At 50.8% G+C, this 22,908-nt stretch overlaps 1 protein-coding gene across 1 annotated transcript in view; it reads right to left on the bottom strand.

Moving 5' to 3' along the window:
• SHB (SH2 domain containing adaptor protein B) overlaps positions 1-16,259 on the bottom strand; it is a 153,436-nt gene extending 137,177 nt beyond the window's left edge. Inside the window, exon 1 of the mRNA XM_002819599.6 lies at positions 15,543-16,259. Coding sequence (XP_002819645.4) covers positions 15,543-16,259 — 717 coding nt within the window. The remainder of the gene's footprint in view (positions 1-15,542) is intronic.
• Positions 16,260-22,908: the final 6,649 nt, after the last annotated feature.

Raw genomic sequence — 22,908 nt, 5'->3', positions numbered from 1 at the left:
CTCCATGACCCCAGCACATGTTCCGTCTGGCTCTGACAGAATGTGGACAAATGCTCTGATGGACTGAGTAACTCACAAACTCCCACAGAGGACATCTCGGCTATTGACAGAAAAATCCATCCTCCTGACAAGCGCTCGGTCAAATTCTCTCGATTGCCCAGTGTCATCTGAGAGCTGCCTAAGCAGTCAGTTGCAGTATTTCAGGCCCTTGGTGCCTCTGCCTAAAGCATTCCATGTCCTCCTAACTGGGTCCCCACCTCCATGCCCAGCTTAGAGCCCCCCCACCCCCACCCCTTTCTAACTATCCCCTCAGGCTACAGACATACAGGTGTCCCTAAAGCATGAGGCTGACCCTTTCACTCCCTCCCTCCACCACCTTTCTTTACCCACAGAATAAAGACCAAACTGTGGCCTGGCCCTGAAGGCCTTCCCACACCTGGCTTCTTCTCCATCATCTACTAGGGACCATTCAGAGGGCCCCTTTCCCAGGATGTCCTCCTCACATCCACCAATCTAAATATCCAGATCCTCCTTATGCATGAAGGCCCAGCTCCCATGCCGCCTCCTCCATGAAGCCTTCCTTGATGCCCCTTTGGCAGCATTGTCCTGAGAATGCCTATGGGGAGTACCTGGCCCAAACTAGACACTTTATCGACAGTAGAGACCTATGGTTTCTAAATGGCCATCAGCTGACACAGAGCTGACCCCTGTCACTGTCCCTTGCATCTGTGTAACATAGACTGACTGCCTGGCTGGAACCCCAGCTCCAGCTCTGCCCACTACTAGCAGTGTCATCTACGATAAGATACAAACTTGTTTGCCTCAGTTTCTCCATCTGCAAAATCAGACTCCTTTTTTTTTTTTTTTTTTTTTGAGATGCAGTCACTCTCTGTTACCCAGGCTGGAGTACAGTGGTGCGATCTCAGCTCACTGCAACCTCCACCTCCAGGGTTCAAGCAATTCTCCTGACTCAGCCTCCTGAGTAGCTCGGACTACAGGCGCTTGCCACCACGCCCAGCTAATGTTTTGTATTTTTAGTACAGATGGGGTTTCACCATGTTAGCCAGGATGGTCTACATCTCCCTGACCTCGTGATCCGCCCACCCCAGTCTCCCAAAGTGCTGGGATTACAGGTGTGAGCCACCACGCCCAGCCAAAATGGGACTCTTAATAGAACTTGCCTCCTATGGGGTGTTGTGGGAATCAGTGAGCTAACATACCTCAAGCTCTTAGAACAGAGTGGTGATCCCAGGTAAAGCTTAACCATAAGCAGACCCACCAAGATAAGGATAGGTTCACTTTTTGAGGACCACATCATCAGCCCAGAAAGGGCAACCCCACTGACTTTACTGTGGCTATAGAAAGCCCAAAGTTCAAAGCTGGACCGAGGCCCAAGACACACAGGCCAAAATAATATAAAATATTCATAAAGCTCTTTCTAAATGCTAGGCATTGTGCTCAGCCATTTCAACAAATGATTTTATTTAATCCTCACAATGACCCAATGTACTTCTCCAGAACCTCATCTCCCAAATGCCTTACCATCTGTAAAATGGGGATTCTCACAGCAACACCTCAAAGACACACAGTTAAGGATCAAGTACTGAAAGTGCTACCTACGGTGACACAGAGTGAACGGTCAGGAAACACCGTCTGTTACTATTTTACCTACATAGAAGATGGGGCATTCCAGGCCCAGAGAATTTAATCATTTGTCCCAAGTTACTAAGCTTCCAAGCATGAGGGCTAGGATTTGAGCTCTGGACTTCTGACCTTAAAGCCAGTGAGTGTTTCATGCCACCACAGTGAGACACACTTGGGTTCTGCTGTGTCTGGAGCAAGAGCCCTGGGCTCCTGTGGTGTATGACCTTGTCAGCTAGCCCCCACAAGGGGCCAAGAACCAGGACAGGGAATGCCCAAACCCGACATCACACTGCTTTCAGCCAGGCAACCTCTGCTCCGCTTGCTACCTACTCCTCTGGAATCCACTCCTGACAGCTCCTTTGCTAAGAGTCCCCAAATCCACCTGGGAATCTGACCTTGTTCCCCATCCAGTCACATGCCTGCACAGTTAACACCTCAGTGCCAACCTCAACTCACCCACTGGGAACCTGCTCTAGCCTATTACTTCGTGCCCACAGGAAGCTCCTAGACTTGGGCTCCATCAAGACCTCCACAGTTGTGACATCAAAGGGTCCTTGCCCTTAGCAGCTGGGGTCCTGGCTGGGAATCTGGCTCTGTGGGCAGTGTTATAGCCTGCAGCTTCTCTCTGCCTTTGAAGATACAATCGCACATCTGAGGGTCCTTATATGAGAGAAGCAAGGTTAGACTGGTTCTACTTGACCTCAGCGGTAGAATCTACAAAGAAAAAGAGTTCAACCAACAGAGTTCCTGTGAATACCAGGTGCTCAAAAAGCTAGAGTAAACATTAAAAAAAAAAAAAAAAAGTCAACCCCAGCTGTGCAAAGGTGGCCGGACAAAAGGTAACAAATCTCAACATTGGAAGTTTTCAGCATGGATGGAAGAGAGTTGGATGGGGTGATCCCCAGCTCTCTGGGACACCAAAGGTCAAGGACAGCAGCTTTCTACCTTGGCTGCAGATCACAATCATCTGGGAGCTTCAAAAAATACTGATGCCCTGGCTCTATCTCCAGAAATTAATTAATCTGGGATGGGAGCCTAGGAAACTGAAATGTGTAAAATGCTATGCAGGTAATTTTACTGTGCTGCCAGGGCTGGGCCTGGGTTCAGTGACGTGATGTGAGTTAGGCAGACACCCTCAGCCTCTTAGAACCACATTCATGTTCAGCAGTGTTCAGAAATCTGCATTTTTCCTGGATTTATTCCCCATGAACACTCCTGGACTTAATCTTTTCCTTTAATACCAATTTGTTAGTGTCATCAACCTCACAGCAAACACTGCAGGATGGATTTTCCTAACACCAGCATGAGCCAGAAAAAGAGAAACAGGCTATAGTGGTCTGGAAAAAAAAAATCTCTCACTGATTGAAGACACGGGACACCTGGGTTGATGGTGGGCGGAAAACGGTGGGGTGCCGAGGAAAAACTTGGTGAATTATCATCACCTGGACTTTTTGCAGGTGTTAAAAAATTTGAGTGACAAAAATCGTGTGGCCCACACAGGCCACACCTTCAAATCCTACCCATTCTGAACTCTCCCACCAGCCACACCCACCTCAGCCCAAATGCTTCTCTTGTCTGCTCAGGGAGTCATTTACCTGCCTGTCTACGCTGGCAATGAATTCCTCCCCCTCCAATACCCACCCTGGGCTCTCAGCTAGAACACCCAGGCTTAACTGTCTCTGATTGTTCCATAGGACTCAGCCCAGTGCTGGAATATGGTCGGATGACTGAACGCTACACCCACTCTGTGAAAACTGAAACACTCGCTTGGCTCAAGCCACGTGGGCAGGGCAGACCACCGTGATTGCCTCAAATACACCGAGCCTCCGGTATCAGAGGAGGATGCCGACTCCAACACAGGCAAGACAAGGCTGTCTTGGCCACATCCCACCCACCACAGCAGGTTTGGCATTCTGCTGTAGTGGGTAAAGATGAAGCCCTAGTTAATACCTAGTTACTTTCCTCAGATGTCAGGAGTTGAATGTGTAATAAGCGCATGGGTATCTGCAGAAGAAAGGTGTCATTTTATAAAGACAGGCCTTCATCATCATTATCATAATCACCGATGAGACCTAAACACTGTCAGGGCAAGATGGAGTCAAAATATTTAAGTCTCAAAAGGTACCTGAAGATCATGAGCAAGCAATACAGGGTGCCCAGAAACACACTAGCCATTTGGAAAATAAGATGACAACCATACCTCATACAATGAAATCAAACTCTAGGGGGATGGAAATTTTAACGTAAAAAAAAAAATCCATCAAAGTATTAGAAGAAAATATAAATACTAGAGTAGGGAAGACTTCGTTTTTTTGAGACAGAGTCTTGCTCTGTCTTCCAGGCTGGAGTACACTGGCGCAATCTCAGTTCACTGCAACCTCTGTCTCCTGGGTTCAAGCAATTCTTGTGCCTCAGCCTCTGAAGTAGCTGGGACTACAGGGGCATGCCACCACACCCAGATAATTTTCTGTATTTTCAGTAGAGACAGATTTTGCCATGCTGCCCAGGCTGGTCTCAAATCCTGAGCTCATGTGATCCACCCGCCTCAGTCTCCCGAAGTGCTGGGATTACAGGCATGAGCCACTGCGCCCAGACGGGAAGACTTTTCTCAGCAGCATGCTCAAGAAATCATGAAGGTGGAGACTGATTAAATAGAAAACAATTCATTGTAACCAACAACAATTGCCACATATAGAACCAAAAGGCAAATTACAAACGTTAAAAAATATTCTGCAACCCAAATGGCAGGCAAGGGGCTGCCATTGTTAATCCACAAAGAGTTCTTACAAATCAACAGAGAAAACCCTGCAGTAGAAAAGGATGAACAGATGATAAAGTAAACAGTTTTGGAAAAGCAACACAAATGGTCAACACACATTTGCACCAGGAATCCAGGAAACTGCAAATGCAACTAACTTGCATTAGAATTCCCAGGGTTGTGTGAGAAGGGTAAAACAGGTGTCAACTTGTAAGGTCTTTCTAGAACACAATTTGAAAGTATGTATCAAACTTTTTACTGTCTTATCCAACAATTCTCAGAATCAACCCCAAGGAAATAATCACAGACCTATGCAAAGAATTAAGTTACAAAGATGTTCATTACGGCACTGTTAAATTGGTGAAAACGAGGAAAAGCCTAACATGTGAACAGAATACAATGCAGCTATTAAATTACACTTATTAAATATTTAAGATATTGTAGACATCTTTCCATGTCTTTAGGTTTAAAAAAATATAGACGGTATCACTTAATTTTTGTGGAGGGAAAAATAAACATATATATATATATGCACTGAAAAATGGCTAGATGAAAAAGTAGTAAAATGTTAATGGTGGTTTCTTTGTATTACAGAATTAGGGTTGGTTTTTGAGTTTTGCTTACTTATTATTTTCTATACCAAACTTGTCTTAATTTTGTTATAAGGGGTAAAAGGTTAGTCAAAAGATAAATGTGAAACTACAGCTCAAAATGCAAGCTGGCCCCTTTCTGAGGAACCGGCTCAGAGCGCAGCCAACTTGCAAGGGCCCCACACAGGGCAGGTAGGCACCGCGCCATTCCACAAATGCCATGCAGTCCCCAATCACATGTGTGGCTTTGGAATGCACCAGAGGGATTACCAGGCTGTCTGGCTTTCTGGGAGTGCACATCCAACAAAATGGTAAAGTTTCACTGTTAAGAACTTTCTGATGATTTTCATTTTTAGAATTTAGCCATGGTCTGGAGAAACCTGCAGACTCTCATTCCTCCTAGTTCTGTCTGCATTCTCCCCATAGCCCATGTACCAGTGAACCCACAATACAAGGGACCACTTCCTATCAGAAGCAGCCAGCAATGAAATGCTCTGCAGAGCAAAACAGGACAGGGCTGCTCTAGCCTTGTCCCTAGGGACTTAATCACTGCACTGTCTCCACCCTCCTGTGGTGCCCAGCTCAGCCATGCAACATAGCAGGTGGCCTCTTTTGAATTAGGAGTATTGGGGCAATTTCAGACCAGTGGCAGGCAGGGCCTGGCCCTTTGCCACCTTCCTCTATCCCTGGCAAATATACCATGGCATGCCCCAAGCTCTGGCCACCCCTGACTGCACACAGCAGAGTTCCCCTTCCAATCTCAGCCACTGTAGATGGGATCCTCTCTGTCTTGGATGCCCCATCCACACCTTCCTCTGGACCCATCTCCCATGAGGCCTCCTGTTCCTGACGGTTTTCCCCATTTCCTCCCACAGACCCAGACAGAGAGCCATCCATTTCTTCCCTGGGATCTCAGGCACCTCCTGGCCCCAGAGGGCAGAGAGTGTCCCACTCTGGACCTCTAGGCCTCAGCTGCTGAATCTACTTCATCAGTGGCTGCTCGGGGCCAAAACCCTGCAGCCATCCTGGCTCTTCTCCCTCATCTCTGTCAGGAAATCCTGAGGCCCAATTTCACCACACGCCGGAATCTGCCCTCTTCTCATCACCTGCTGTCAGAGCCCTGCTTTCAGTGGTCTGCCTGCTGATGCCCTCTCTGCTCTAGAATCTCCAAAGCCACCCTTTAAAAACCCAAATCAGATGCGTGGTTGGCTCCTCTGCTCAGAACCCTCTGCTGCCCCCATCTCACGCAGGGTTAGCGAGGAAGGCCTCTTCAATGCTTGTGAGGCCTGACATCCTCTGCCCCACACCTCTCAGCCTTCAGCTGCCTTCACACCTCCTCCTCACCTGCTCCGCTCAGTCATGTAGATCTCTGCATTGCTCCCTGAACCACCCAGGCATGCTACTGCCTCAGGCTTCTGCACTGTTCCTCTTCCCTCTGCCTGGAATGCCCTCCTCGGAGAGCGGGGTGGTTCGTGCCATCACAACCTTTAGCAAGGCCCTCTCTGAGCACCCACATAAAAAGCATCCTACCCCAAATTCAGGTTTGCCGTCGCCTCTTTATTCCTCTTTACTTTCCTCCACAGTCCCTACCCCTGACGTAACTGTATTTACTTGACTTCTGTCATGAGAGAGCAAGCTCAGGGGAGCATAGACTCTTATCTGCTTTGTTCATGGCTCTATTCCCAGCACCTAAACAGAACAATCCCCAGCACACAGCAGGCTCTCAACAATGTCTACTGAATGAATGAATGAATGAATGAGAAGAAAGGACTTGGCATGGGCTCTCACAGCCCCCTGGGAACTCTGGGTCCAGCCTGTAAGTCAAGGCCCGGCAGTGGGCCAGGGGATCCGCTTCCCCCACCCACTCGCCCACCTGTCGAGTCACTCTCCCCTCCTCGGCTGTGGGAAGCCCCTTTCTGACCAGGAGTATTACATGTTGCTTGGAAAACACTGGGCCTGAGTCACTCGCTGGGGCTCTAATTCTCTCTCCATCCCCTGGACCCACCTCCAAGATCCTTCCTTTACAGCATAACGGGAAATCCAGAGACAGCTCCCCTTGGAGAAAATGGAAAGGAACTGAATGATTTAGAGGAAAATTCAGTTCTTCCTGCCTCGGGAGTTAGGAAAGCTCAAACTCTCAGGAAGTTAGTGCCGCTGAAAGTGAAACATTAATAGAAATATTACTGGAAAATACCAAACAGGAAGAGAAGGAAAATTCCATTGTGAAAGCAAGGTCCTCTGTCGATGCTCCTTAATGGTCTCAGCAACGCGTTTCAGAATCAAAACACGGGAAGAAGCGGAAATCAATCAGGCTGTCACCCTTCCTGTAGACTCCAGCTTCGGCCACGCCACCTCCACACCACCCCGGCACAAAGGGCACTGGCCTCAACACAAGGTCAACACACACAGCAGGTACTGGCCACCAGCTCAGCCTCTGCTGTGAGGCAGGGAAGAATGCACTCCTCCCCGTGAGCCTCTGTTTCTCCATCTGCAAAAGGGAGATTACAGCCCCTTCCTCGCAGAGTGGCTCTGAGAAGCAAACAAATTACCGGTGTGAAAGTGCCGTTTAAGCTGTGGAATACTTACATAAATGTTGGAATCAGTCACTTCTACCATGCCAACAGAGGGGATATTTTACAAAGAGTAAGTCTAGCCACAAATAAGGCAGAGACAATAGAGCAAATTCAGGCATGGGACTGTGCAGCTTGAGGTAGTATGGCACAGTGGTTACAAACAGATGCTGGATCTGGCTTCACATCTCATCTCTGCCACTTACTGGCTGTCTGACTTTATTTTTTTTTTTTTTTGAGATAGAGTCTCGCTCTGGTGCCCAGGCTGGAGTGCAGTGGCCCGATCTTGGCTCACTACAACCTCTGCCTCCCGGGTTCAAGCGATTCTCCCACCTCAGCCTCCCAAGTAGCTGGGATTACAGGCAGGTGCCACCACGCCGAGACGGTGTTTCACCATGTTGGCCCGGCTGGTCTCCAACTCCTGACCTTAGGTGATCCACCTTGGCCTCCCAAAGTGCTGCGATTACAGGAAGTGCTGGGATTACAGGCATGAACCACCACGCCCGGCCGACCTGACTTTAGACAAGTGACTTAACCTGTCTGTGCCTTGGTTTCCTCATATGTAAAAATGAGAATACAAGTAGCAGTAGTAGTAGCTACTTCAAAGGACTGTAGTGAGGAGTAAAGTTACATACAAAGCACACAGAACTGCACCTAGCTCAGAGTATATATAATGAAAGTATTAGCTAATGTTACTGTAGTGGAAAACTCCCTTAATTCAAGTGATTGTACTTTTTTTACTCAAATACCTCCTCCTTACCCTGCATCTCTGTGGCTGCATGAAATCAAGGCCCTGCCCAGAACAGTCTCTGTGCCAAGATGGCTTTTAACTCACCCACACCACTTTATTTACAGATAAATTCTGACATACAGATGTGGGTTTCAACCTTGGTTCCTGTGTCCTCAACCAAAAGATAAGCTTTTCAGGGGTGGGCACTATCCAGGCCCTGGTTCATCCCTGTATCCATACAGCTCCTGATGGTGGCCTGCATATAGCAATCCCTCAGTCAGCACAGGCCAAATGAAAGTTAGGAAGTTAGAGACGACCACCACCTTTGTCCTGTGGAAAATGCACAACCTTCTGGGCACAGTGGCTCACACCTGTAATCCCAGCACTTTGGGAGGCCAAGGCGGATGGATCACTTGAGCCCAGGAGTTTGAGATCAACCTGGGCAATAAAAAAATATAAACATCAGCTGGGTGTGCTGGCGTGTGCCTATAGTCCCAGCTACTTGAGAGGCTGAGGTGGGAGAATCGCCTGAGCCTGGGAAGTTAAGGCTGCAGTGAGCTGTAATCGTGCCACTCACTCCGGTATGGGGGACAAGAGTGAGATCCTGTCTCAAAGAAAAAAAAAAAAAAAAGAAATAGAAAATGCACCACCCCTACCGCCACCATCAACCAACCTCACAAAGCCACAGGGTGTGTTGCCGTCAGCCAGCCAGCATGCGAGCTCTGTTGGAAAGTCACACGTCCCAGTTTATTTTCTAGGGCCAAGCCTGGCCTACCCATTCCCCACAGGCCACCACTTCTGGGCTCTCCCAGCACAAGCTAAACTAATCAGGGGAAGGCTTGACCACAGGCAAGTTAGACCTTGCTGACCGATCAGAGGAAACCACAGCTGTTTCAGATTTGACTTTTAAAGCTAATTTTTATGGGTCAGAAATGCTCTGGGGGCAAAGAGAGGATAGGGTCAAGTCATGGGGGTTAAGCCCTGGGGTAATCAGTCATGTTCTGAGATTGTCAGATTAGAGAGGACAGTCACCTGATCTCCTTCAAGGAAACTTAAGTTCCTTGTTGATCAGGGCCAATGTACCGCCAGTCTCTTCCTCCAAACAGAGCACACACAGCCTGGCAAATCCTTGAAGGGAAGGAATGCTTGGTGTTAGAATGAGAAGACATGACAGTTACAAGACTCACGTTTTGTGCAGCTGTCCCTTGGGATGTGCCAACTCTGTGCTCAGAATTTCTCTATAAAATAACTCAAGTGCTGCATTAACATCTCATTTCTGGAACTCTGAGGCAGATGGGAGACAGAGAAACAGAAAAGCCAGCTCTAGGGCCTCTTCTAGGGACACCAAAGCAAAGGCTGAAAGCGGAGAAATTAGGGCAGAGGGATGCAAGAAGAGTAGCATTAAGTAAAGGGGAGGAGGAGACATGTAACACATATTCCAGTAAATATCCAAGCCTTATACTACTTATTTCCATTGAAACCACGGAAAATAGAGGAAGCATATAGGTTTTGAACTCAAGACTGCACTGGTGCGATCCTTGCTCTATCACTTTGCAGCTGTGTGACATTAGGCAAGTCATCAACTTCTCTAGGCCTCAGTTTCCTTATCTGGAATATGGGGATAAGGTAGATGATGGCATCAAAGGCCCTAATTAATGGCTTGCCTATATCCCTGCCCTTTGCCATGGGACACTGCAGCTCCTCCTCTCTCCTTGAATTGTGGCTGGCCTTATGTTTTGCTTTAGTGAACAGAATGCAACAGAAGGGTCAGCATGCCAGTTTCCAACCTCAAGAGACCTTATGCGCTCCTGCTTTTTCTTGGAACCCTGCTGCTGTCATATGAACATGTGCTGGAGGAGCAGAGACCACACAGAACAGAGCTGAATTGTTGCAGCCCAAGGCCATCCTAAACCAGCCCACCAAACACGTAAGAAAGCCTAGCCAGGATCAGCAGGGCTGCATACCCACCCCACCCCCAGTGACGGCAAAGGCATGAGTGAGCCCAACTGAGACCAGAAAAATGACTCAGATATGCAGGCTCGTGGCTATAATAAAACCTTATTGTTTAAAGCAGGGGTTGGAAGCTACAGCGCACAGGCTAGCTGCCTGTTTTTGTAAATAAAGTTTTATTGGGATACAGCTGTTCCCATTAATTTCCATATTGTCTATGGCTGCTTTCAAGCTACAGTGGCAGAGCTGAAGAGCTACAATAGAGACAGCACGGCCCACAATCAAACCACGGGCGTTTTGGGGTGATTTGTTATGTAGCAACAGCTAATACAGTACCCAAGCCTCTCCCAGTGGGACGGTGAGGATTAAATGACCGATTAAGTGGTTACTATGAAGCCTGGGGAATGTATTTCCATTCTGGGGAATCAACCAGGAAAAACTGGATTTGATATGCAGCATTTCTCTCACACTGCTTTCAGGGGATGGGACTTCAAAGAGGAAAGTGTCCCAAGCCAAACCACAGCTATCAAGTGCGACCCTGACCTTTTCCATTAGTGACATTTTAAGAACTGGAGAGTGTGACTGTTCATCAAATGGGAATGACTGACAATTCATGTTTGACCCCGGCTTCAATCAAGCCCTACATCAATGATTTGATGTGAAACAGGACAAATGATAATTCACAACTCCACAGCAAGGCACATGAGACTTTCTTCCCTTTGTGGGCTCCAATCTCCTTCTGCAGTCTCCCGCCACACCTGCCCTGCTGCCCCCAGCCATCTTCTCCAGCCTCCAGGCCATGGCACAGGCTGCTTTATTCCTTCTGCATGAAAAGCCCTCTTCTCCACTCCCCTGCCTTGGGAATTCCCACTCAGCCTTCTACACTCAGCTCAAGAGCGGCCTTCTCCTGAAGGCCCTCTTTGGCTTCCCAGCCAAGTTCAGGCCCTCCTAGCCCTCTGCACACACTTCTGGCATTCGTCAGGTTGTGATATTGTCTTTCTGGTTGTATCTGTCTCCCTGACTAGACCGGGAGAAGCTGGTATTCAACTGCAAACTGAGAAGCTTCCTTTTTGGAAAGTTAGCCACCACTTGCTTCTCTCTGAATTCCCTCTGCCTAGCAGGCAGTTTAGAAACTGTTTGCTGGATGTTTTAAAAAAAAAAAAGTTAGACATATTATTTATTCTGTAACTATGGAAAAAGTGTTATTTAACTCAACTCTGGATGCTGACAAAATATAAAGTGTTGGTACACATTAGTATGTATTTAAAACCTGGGAAAACTGATGTCATGATGCTCCTGACTTAGTTGTGGTGGAAACAACATTTATTTAATTATAATAAAAGAAACAAGACTTCAGCAGAAAATACAACTGGATGAGACCTGTTTGGCTGCACAAAAGGAGACCTACCAAAGTAACTGGCCTCTTTTGTCATCATTTTTTTTTTATAAAGCACAACTTGAAGGAATATTGTGTCTACCTATACCAGTTTCGTTTTCTCATCCCAGGAGCTCAGGCCCTCACCATCTCTCACCAGAACTACAACTGTCCCCTAACTTTGATCCAATTTTCCCCAGAGTTTGGCAGCTGTTTATAGCCTGGATGCCCCTCCACCATAGCTCTGAGTACATCCCTTCCCTGGCTCAACAACCTTCAAGGTCTCCCCTGTGGGGTCCAACTTCAAGCCCCTACCTCTCTCACATTGTCATCTCTCATTCCCCAAACAAGGTCCAGCTGCATGAAAGTGCTGCTTTCCAAGAACAGGCCCCACATTGAGATTTTATACACATACACACACGTCTATGTTCACACACACGTATACACTTACATATACACACCCCGACACATAAGCACTCCTGCAGCGTGCAGTCACCCTCTCCCCTGAGCTGAGATTCCACTTCCAACTCTAGATCCAGCTCAAAGCCACCTCCTAGGTGACGATCTTCCCAAATTCTTCAAGATAAAAACACTGGGAAACAAAGGATGAAATTCCTGTCAATCTCCTCCAGGGGCTCAGGCCAGAGATCATGGACAAGTCTCCTGCATCCTTCACTACCTCCCCTCCTCACTCACACTTATACCAAGACATCTCTGAGCACAAAGTAAATGCTGGAAAAAGTGGGCTGTGTTAGGGGAGAAACCAGTAGAGTAAGGCTAGTTTCTCTTCCAAATAATTCTAAATGGAAAAGTGGGCAGGGTGCTGTGGTTTTCACTTGTAATCCCAGCACTTTGGGAGGCCAAGGCGGGAGGATAGCTTGAGCCCAGGAGCCTGGGCAACACAGAGAGACCTCATCTCTACAAATAAAAAAATTAGCCAGGTGTGACAGTACATGGCCCCAGTTACTCAGGAGGCTAAAGCGGGAGGAGGATTGCTTGAGCCTGGGAGGTTGAGGCTGCAGTGAGCCATAACTGCACCACTGCACTCCAGCCTAGGTGACAGAGTGAGACCTCTAACAATGGATAAAGACTAAATGAGGTGCCAGAAGTGGGTTTTCCTGGATCCATGAGTGAGGGGCAGAAGGAAGGCTGGATCTACAGTGTGCCTGGCCTCCCAAAAGCTGTCTGGCTGGAAATAATGTGAAAACAACTGCTTCCTGACTGCCTGATGGGGTGGAGGTGGAGGGGTGCTGGCCCAGGATCAGGAGGTAGCCACACACAGATGGCAGAAACAAGGGCATCCAGAGTCTCTGCATCCCAAGGCTGCCCTGACCAGAAGACCCAGAGGGACAGTTAAGGAGAAGCCACTGTTGCATGAGTGGTTTTCAAAACATGGTCCCAGGACCCTCAGCCATTTCCCCTCAACCTGGGAAATGATGGAATGCAAACACTCAGGTCCCCCACCAGGCATGCTCAATCAGACGCTGCAGGATGGGCCCCAGCAATCTGTTGTAACCAGCCCTCTAGGTGCACTAAAGTTGGAGGATCGCTGCACTATAACGTCCTGCTGACCCTCCCTGGCTGCCTCCTCCCTCCTGGATAGAAAGAACATCTGGACAACTTCTCAAAAGATCAAAGGTCTCACAGTCACAACCTAGTAGGTGAAAAGTAGCCCAGAGAGATGTTCTAAAAAACCATATCTGAACACAACACTCTCGCAGCTAAATCCCTTCACAGGCCCCCTCTGTGCTTAGCCTACAAGGTCCTCCCTGATCCAGGCCCTGCCCAACTCTTAACCTCTCAATTTCAGCCACAAGGGACGTCACCTGCGGTTCCCTGAAGCACAGGGCTCTTCTCCAGCCAACCATGGTGACCACCCCTCCCTCACAATAACGGCCCTGCCTCCAAGGTGCACTCCTCGATGCCACACCCCCCAACCTCTCCCTTGCCCTTCATCCCTCCTGTAACCCTATAACACAAGGTCTCATCATAGCACTCATCACCATCACACCACTATGGCCTCTGTCATAGCATTCACTGCAGATGGTCCCTGCTCCAGCACCCAGCAGGGGAGGACACAGAGAAGACCCATAAGAAATAGCTGGTAATGAAAAGAAGTCAAGTCTTAAACATCTTGACATCCTGGCTATAAAACAAATCATTCCTCAGTGTTTGAAACAGTGTTAACTGTAACTGGGAAAAAATGTTTACTAAAGTTTTGAACCACTAGCAGTGGAAGAGAAAGGAGTTCTCCCCACCTGGGGTGTGGCTGCAGGGTAACAAGGAGGATGCATAAAGTCCAGTGCAGTTGGCCGTGACCCTCTCTTGCCTTTCATATCCAAGACCTCCAGGTTTCCCCAGTGCCTGCACCAAGCCGAGCTTCAGCCATGCATAAGACTGCACGGAGCCTGTCTGGTGTTTCCCTCACTGATCAAACACAAGCCCAGGGTCCTGGTGGCTCCCAGGGAAATCTGCCCCCTCTCCCAAAGCAGCTCCTAGGTAGCCACCTGGCTCCCAGCTAGTCGTCCTCTAGGTGTGGCATCCTAGGTGCTTTAGAAACCCAGAGTCCAAGCTTCCGCAGCGTGCCCCAAACTGCCTCCAGGGAGAGGTGGGATCCTCCACGGACTGCCCATGCAGATCAAACAGGGGAGGGGATATTCTGGGGACCTCGGGGAGAGGAGGCCAGGCAGAAAAACTAGAGGGATATTCCCTTCCTCCTCTCTCCTGGCAAACAAAAAAGATCCCTTTCCAAGCACCAGCTAGCAGGTAAGAGCCTGTCTCCCTCCTGTCTGGACATCCAGTCCTAAAAGGAACTCAGACTCTTAATCAGTCTCCCCCAGCCCAGACCTGGGCAAAGGTTTACCTTTGGGGGAAGAAGGTGGGGAGAACAACAGCCACGCACCAGGGCGCTGAGAAGGAAGGAGCTCTCCCACCGGGCCTCAGATTTAATCAAAACACTGCCTTCCACCAGAAGTAGACAGAACAAGTATTATTTTAGGGGAGAAGGGAGGGCTTCACAGGAGTGTGAAGGGGGAGGAGGGGGCCTAGTCTGGCTGTAATTAACTCGTCTGCTTCAAAGGGAGGGATCTAGATGGCCTAATGCGTTAGGAAGGAGGCTGTCACAAAGTCCCCCCGTGTTCCTGGGACCTTATGGGGTAGGGGTGAGGTCAGGAAGGAAGCAGGTGAGGATAGGAGGGGTGGGGTCTCCTTCCAGCAGGGCCAGATAGGCTGACCCCCTCCCGCGCGCAGCGGGAGGAACCGACTGGTTCGATGAGGAGCGCTCTTGCAGGCAGCGCATTTCAACCGGAAAAGCACGCGTGGAGGTTCCCGGAGCAGCTCCGGTACCAGGCAGCCGGGATTTGGAAACCTGGAGCTGGGAGTGGGGCGGGGCAGGGCCGGGCAGGGCAGCCGCGAGAGATTTACATATACACGCTGGAGACAGCCGGTCCGGATCTGCTACCAAGAAAGCTGGGTAATATTGGGCGAGTCCCTTCCTTGCTCTGGACCTCAGTTCCCCACCTACAGCGTGAGCGGAGGGTGGAGGCTGGGGTAAGGGGTGTCAGGAGTCAAAGCTCTTTGAAGTCCTTCCTAGACAGCTCTGACTCTGACTTTACTCCTTGGCAGCCGGAAGGGCTGGCTGGGTCCGTCTTCCTGGGGCAAGGCTGGGCCGGGCGCTCTCGCTAGGGCTGTGGGCTCAGAGAGGGGACGTTCTGGGAGCAGCGGCGAAAGAGGTGGGGTCAGGAGGCCGCGGGTCCCAGGAAAAGGGCGCGGGAGGGGGTAGAAGCGGGAAGCAGCACGCCAGCCCGGACCTAGAGTCCTAGGCCGAAGCTGAAGTAGAGACTCGACACCAGAGCGGTGGGTGCCTCGGTTTCCCCGTGCGCACCGTGGCTCTGGAACCTCGGGAAGAGGCCAAAGGGCACCTTACCTTGTCCTTCTTGCCGGCCCCGCTCTCTTCCGCGGCTGAGGCGGCGCACTTGTTGAGCAGTTTCTTGCCTCCGCAGGCCGTCGGGCTCCAGGTGCGGCCGCCCGCGCAGGCGCCCCCCAGGGGGTCCCCGGCCCCACCGGCCGCGGCGCTCTCCACTTTGATGAGGCGGTGCTTGGGGGAGATGTAGCGCACCTCGGCCGGCGTGGCAGGCCGCCGCTCGCTGCTGCTGCGGTAGAGGTGCGGAGAGCCGGAGGACGAGGACGAGGACGCGGCGGCCCCCGCGCCCGAGGAGGCGCAGCAACAGCCCGCGGCGCCCGACGCGGACGAGGCCGAGAAGGCGCGCTGGACCCCGCCTGGCTCCCCGCTGCCGCCGCAGTAGTCCAGGCGGCACATGGCGCGCAGTTTGCGCAGCGACGAGCCAGGCCCGTTGTAGGGGTCCTCGAAGTCTCGCTCCTTCTGCGCGCGGTAGGCGCGGATGAGGTCGCTGGTGCTGCCGCTGTCGTCGGGCAGCGAGCCCGAAGAGGCCGAGAAGCAGGAGGCGGTGGCCGGACCGCAGGACGCCGAGGCGGCGGAGGAGGCCTGCGGCACGGCCTGGGGGGGCTGCGAGGGCCGCTCGCCCCGGCGCCGCTGCTCGCGGTAGTCTGGCCGCGGCGGCTGTGGGGGGCTCTTGGTCTTGCTGTTGCCCAAGCTGAAGTACTTGTTTAGCCACTTGGCCATGGCGAGAGGCCGCCTAGGGCCGCGGCGCGGGAGCCCGGTCCGCCGCCGCGGCCATTCGGGGGGCAGCGCTGCGGCGCAGGTCCCTCGGCGCCCCGGCCCCGGCGGGGGGTGTCCGGGGCGCCCGCTCCCGACGCCAAGTTCAAGTTCTTGCCGCCGCCGCCTCCTGCCGGCAGCTCTCTAGCTCCGGCAGCTGCAGCACCGCCCTCCGCCTAGCGCCGCCCGAGCTAGGGATCTCGCGCCCCTCCTGGGCGCGTCTCATGGGGTCCCGGCCCACGGCCCGGGGGAGAGCCGAAGGTCCGAGCGCTCCACGCCGCGGACCCTGTGGCCGTACGCCCCCCGCCGTGGATCGCGCTCCTGCCCCGTCGGAACCGCAGCCTCCGCCTTGGCCGGGATCCGCGGCTGCCGCGGGAACTTCTCGGCGTCCTCGGCTCCCTTCTTCCTTCCTGCGAGCGCTGGGGCGAGCTCGGCCCCGCAGCAGAGGAGAATGCGGCCGGGAGAGATAGCGAGCGACGGAGGGAGGCAGCCGGCGCCCGCCCGAGCCCGCGCGCCCGTGCCCGTCCCGGCGGCGCCTGTCGCTGCCACTGCCGCCGCCTCCCGAGCCGCCGCGTGTGTGACACTCAGGCCGCCAGAGCCCGCCCCGCGCCGCCGCCCCGCCCTCCCGGAGCCCGCGCGCGCGCCCCGCCCCCCGCCCGCCCCCGCGAGCCTGGCCCCGGGCCGCGGCCCAAGCCCCGCCCCTCTCGCGCCCGGGGCCCGGGTGGGCGCACCTCCCCGCTCCTGCACTCGCCATCTCCCGCGGCCGCCCTGGCGCCAGCACCAGGGTCGTGCCCCAGGGCGCTGGGGTCCCGCCGCGCAGCCGGCTCCACCTAGCTTGCGGCTCGCCGCCGCCTCGGGCGAGAGGTTGCCTGGCGGAGCCTGCTACGCGCAAAGGCCAAACCTTTCTGCAGTCCCCCGGGACCCCGCGCGTTGTTCACTCCAGGGATCCCCCTGTCGGGGTTGAGGAGGGAGGGTGGATTAACACGGAACCTGTCTAGTTTACAGCGTGGCCCGTGTGGAGGAAATGCAGTGCCGAGTGCCCTTAGGGACAGAGTGGCTGTCCTTCTTTTCCTTAAAGGGACAGACTCCGGTTCAGCCCCGTGCGCCAGGTCTTCGGAGGAATCTTTATGCTAATGAGTGTATTAGCAGTCCAGATGACGGATGTGGCCGGGATAGGCGGTGGGAGCCGGACCCAGCACCAATCCGAGAGCAAGGCTAGGGGAGGTCGGAATGTTTGCTTACCTTTTCACCTCTGAGGAAGTCGAGGCTTTAGCCCTGTTCACAGCCAGCCCGGGGGAACAAGTTGTGGGAACATTTAATGCCTTATATTGTAGGAGCTGGCAAGGCTCCATTTAATACAGGACCTCCGCCGGGTGCGGTGGCTCACGCCTGTAATCCCAGCACTTTGGGAGGCCGAGGCGGGTGGATCACGAGGTCAGGAGTTTAATACCAGCCTGGCCAAGATGGTGAAACCCCGTCTCTACTAAAAATACAAAAATTAGCCGGGTGTGGTGGCGGGTACCCGTAATCCCAGCTACTCGGAAGGCTGAGGCAGAGAATTGCTTGAACCTGAGAGGCAGAGGTTGCAGTGAGTCGAGATCACATCACTTGACTCCAGCCTGGGCGACAGAGCGAGATTCCGTCTCAAAAAATAAATATAGGACCTCATTTTACAGATGAAGAAACTGAGGCCCAGAGGAAAGTCACACAGGTGGACTTGGATGCCAGTTTCTAAGTCGGGTGGCACCATAATTATGTCTTTTCCAAGAGTCTCTTCTTTGCGATTTCAGATCATCCTTTATTATTAACCAAAATTGAGGAAACAGGCCCAAGGAGTGGCCCGATTTGGTCAGTGTAACTTTTCCTGGGATCTGCACCCAGGGGAGGTGGCATGCTCCCTGTTGAGAGGGAAATGCTGCCTAAAGATGAAGTAGCTGCCACTAGGGCCTGGTGCTGCTTTGAATTTGCCTGGGCAACCCTCAAAATGTGACTTAACTCTAAGATGTGGGCACCTGAGAGCTGAGAAATTCTGAGAATGTTGGTTTACTAAAACAATAGCCCAAATCAATAATCTGCATTTGCTGTCTGTCTATTATAGATGCGCTTTGGGGGAGTCTGTTTTTCCTGTATCCTGTAGTAACAGTGGGAACTGTGAGGGCAGACAGCAAGGCCAAGGGCTCTTTTGATCACATCATAGTGCTGGCCACGCTGGAAGTGGAGGTCAAACTCTCAATCTGAGACATTTGGACAGGGGAGGCCTGAGAGCTGTTACTGCTTCCTCTCTGTAACCCACCCAGACTCATGCCTGAGGCCACAGCACAGAAGTGTTAGAAGCAGGACTTGAACTCGGTCTTATCCTGAAGGCGACCTCCGTCTGCTCAGCCATACACAGTGGTAAAGTGAAATTGACTTCAAATTTGTTATTCCAGAATCAAGCTATTTGCCTTTTCCCTCCTTGGTTAGACAAAACTGTCATCCTCTGTGGCCAATTGAATTTTCCAAACCCACTATGTGATGTCTCACAGTCACAGATACTATCACCAACTACAGAGCCTCTTCATTGCCTGAGATCTGTTTACTTAGCATTTCACAGGAAATAATCTAAGGTAGGGGTGTGTGTGTTTGTGTGTGTGTGTGTGTGTGTGTGTGATGTGATGTGTCTGGGGCATGCAGAGAGGACCCAGAAGTTGACCTGGCTAGGATGTTTATTTTGAATATACCTAGACTTAAGTATCTCCGTTACCCTTTTAAATTGCTCCTCTGTCGCATTGGCACTTAATTATCTTGCATATAAGGAGGCCCCAGTAGAAAACCTGAAAGGCAAGGACATCCTTGTTTTAAGCCCCACCTTTCATCCAACCACAAATCCTCCCCAGCTCCCTTCCTTCCCATTTCTACTTCTGGGCTCAGATCCTGGCAATAGGCCAGGCCACCTGAGACAAGAAAGTCCTCTCCGGAATCTGGAAGCTTGCTCCCTGCACGTATCTTGCACATGGAAGGGTTATCTCTGCCTTTTCCAAAGGTTCAGGAAGAGAAGTTATATTTCATAACTTATTTTTTCCATGTCACTTTCAGCAGGCCATAGAGACGGATCCACTTTTCCATGTGATACCTCTGCTGGGGTATAATTTGCAAGCCAGAATTATTGTAATGCTATAGTATTATGCCAAGAACTTCCAGAGCACTTGTGTATCTGCTCAACCCTTAGACACTCTGTATATAATTAACCCTCCTCAACATCCCTGCAATCTGGTGTTATTCCCAGTTTACAGATGGGGTAGCTGGCCTAAGGTGGTATTTACCTCAAGCAGGCAAAAACTACATGGGTGTTTTCCTCTGGGAGCTTGTAGAGACAACCATCCAAGACTCAGAGTCCGAAATAATCATTCTGAAGGGAAATAGAAAAAGCTTCCTAAGGACTTTGCCAAATGGTTTAGGAAGACAAACACTTGTAGAAGTATTAGAGCACTATAGGAAGTAAGAGTTGGACAGACTCTCTTTTCAGAGATCCAGCCACTCTATTTTACAGAGGGCAAACTGGGACCAGTGAAGGGAAGAGATTAAATCAAGAGGCACAGCTAGGATTGGTCCCCAGTCTCTTGACATCACAAACTCAATATTATGTGATGCTGTAAACTGTGCCCATCATTTTTGGAATTTTTGCTTTTCATGTCCTCCTCCAGTCCCATCCTAGTTTTCTTATTAGAAGGGTTGAGTATGGCCCTGTTTGTTTCTGTTCTATCTCAGCTTCTCACCTTAGACCAAGAGCTCCTCAAGCTGCCAGGGGCATGGTGTCTCCTTTGCTGCACCTCCTTCCAGTATCTGGAGGAAGGCTGTGCCACTTGTACAGGTCCAGAAAAATAGTGCCACCACCAACCCAACAGACTCATCTACTTCTTCTTCTTCTTCTTTTTTTTTTTTTTTGAGACAGAGTATGGCTCTGTCACCCAGGCTGGAGTGCAGTGGCGCGATCTCGGCTCACTGCAAACTCCGCCTCCTGGGTTCACGCCATTCTCCTGCTTCAGCCTCCCGAGTGGCTGGGACTTGTACAGGCCCCCGCCACCACGCCTGGCTAATTTTTTTGTATTTTTTTAGCAGAGACCGTGTTAGCCAGGATGGTCTTGATCTCCTGACCTCGTGACACACCTGCCTCAGCCTCCCAAAGTGCTGGGATTACAGGTGTGAGCCACCGTGCCTGGCCTTTTTTTTTTTTTTTTTTTTTTTTTTGAGACAGAGTTTCGCTCTTGTTGCCCAGGCTAGAGTGTAATGGGGTGATGTTGGCTCAACACAACCTCCGCCTCCTGGATTCAAGTGATTCCTCTGCCTCAGCCCCCAAGTAGCTGGGATTACAGGCATGTGCCACCATGCTGGGCTAATTTTGTATTTTTAGTAGAGATGGGGTTTCTCCATGTTGGTCAGGCTGGTCATGAACTCCCGGCCTCAGGTGATCCGCCCACCTTGGCCTCCCAACGTGCTGGGATTACATGTGTGAGCCACCGCACCCGGCCTCATCTACTTCTTTTAGATAACATTATTCAGTTCTGTCCATTGAATGTTAACGTCAGTCCCCTGTCTGTATACCAGGCCCTGTAGGATGCAGAGATGATCTGGACCACAGTCTCTCACCAATAATTATACAAGGCAAGATGAGAGAAGTGCAAGACAGAACAAAGGACAAAGAGCTATGGGGCTATGGGGAAGGGAGATTTTAATTATGGGGCGGGGAAGATCATAGTGGGTTCTTAGTAGAGGTGATATCTGGTCTGGGCCTTGAAGAGTGAGTAGCATTATGATATAGTAGAAGTAGACGAGAGAATTCCACGCAGAGAGAGAGAGAGCAACATCATGAAAGGCATAGAAGCAGGAACATGTGGTAAACCACTTGGGCCATAGTGGGTTGTCAAGTGGAGTGGGAGTAGCTGAGAATCTGTGAATGCATGGAATGGTGGGTAAGGGTAGAAAGGTAGGCTGTACCCTATCAGGAAGAGTATTGAATATCAAACTCAGGAGAATTTTTTATCTTGTAGGCAATAGGGAGCCATTGAAGGTATTTGAGCAAGGAAATTAATTACCTTATGTTTTCTGCATTTTATAAAGATTATTTGGGAAGTAGTGTGGAAGATGTATTTCTTGGGGAGAGACAGAAAGTAGGCAGAGCAGTTAAAGGAATGTTAAGGAACCAGAAAATGGTGCAGAGAACAGTAGCTAATGCACGGAAGGCACTCAGTACTTTTGTTGAATGAATAAATAACGTTGAAGTCGTGAAAGGGTGTTAAGTCATTTTGGAGGACAGACTCTGCCTGACTCTCAAGTCTTTGCCTTTGGGCCACTTAGTGAGTGGTGACCAACCACTTCCCAGTGAAAGGTGATACTGCAGGAAGGAGAAGGTGGTTGACTTGGCATTAGCTACCTGTGTAAACAGCTGTGAGGGTCAGGGCACAAGTCTGAGCTGGAGGTGTAGATTTGGGAGTTATTAGAACTCAGTAAAGATCTGAAGCAAAAACTTCTGTCATCCATGACCCCTTAGTTCATTCCTACTTTACCCGGCCCGTCGGCAAAGTATATGCAGAATCTGGCCACTACTCACCCCCTCCACTGCTACCACCCTGGACCAAGACTCCTTCATCTCTTGCCTGGATGATTGTGGGAGTCTCTTATCCATCTTCCCTGCTTCCATCTCACCCCAGCAGCCAGTGATCCTATTAAAAATGGGTGTGATTATGTCTTTCCTCTCTTCACATCCTCCCTGGAATCCTGATTTACCTAACAGGAAATGCCAAAATTCTTACAGTAGCCCATAAGGCCTTATATGACTTGGTCCCCTTAAACTCCTAACCTCCTGTTATACTGTCCTCTCTCTCCTGCTGCAGCCAGGCTGCCTCTTTGCTGTTCTTTGAAGCCTCTAGGCACACTTGTGCCTTCCTTCAGGACTTTATTTAAATGTCACATGCGCAGTGAGGCCTCCCCTGGGCACAGTGTCTAGAACTGCAGTCCCTGCTCAACACTTGCCATCCCTCTTCCTCGTTTTATTTTCCCGATAACTCTCTTCCTCATTTCACCTACTGTATATTTTACGTATGTTTCTTGTTTATTCTTTGTCTTGCCCCACAGCGGGAAAGAGATCTTTGCCCTTTTGTTCACTGCATACCTCCAGTGTCCAGAACAGTGTCTGTAGTCATACTAGGCACATGATAACTATTTGTTGAATGAATGATTGGATGGAAGCAATTGATATCATGGAGGGTGGAAGAGCAGAAAGTAACAGCTGGACATCTCCGTCCACTTCAGCTTGCTAGCCTTGGCCTGGAGGTAGGAGCATGTCAGACTTACTATGTTTTAAACTATATATATGTAAGATGTACAACATGATGTTTTGATATACATATGCATAGTGAAATAATTTCTACAGTCAAATTAAGCAAGTTAACCTATCATCTCACATAGTGACCTTTTTGTGTGTGTGGTAATGAGAGGTGACAGCGTGCTGGCAGTCCTCGCAGCCCTCGCCCGCTCTCGGTGCCTCCTCTGCCTGGGCTCCCACTTTGGCAGCACTTGAGGAGCCCTTCAGCCCGCCGCTGCACTGTGGGAGCCCCTCCCTGGGCTGGCTGAGGCCAGA

Source organism: Pongo abelii, chromosome 13, assembly GCF_028885655.2.
Source record: "Pongo abelii isolate AG06213 chromosome 13, NHGRI_mPonAbe1-v2.0_pri, whole genome shotgun sequence".
Taxonomy (NCBI): Eukaryota; Metazoa; Chordata; class Mammalia; order Primates; family Hominidae; genus Pongo; species Pongo abelii.
This window is presented reverse-complemented; position numbering and strand designations above follow the sequence as displayed.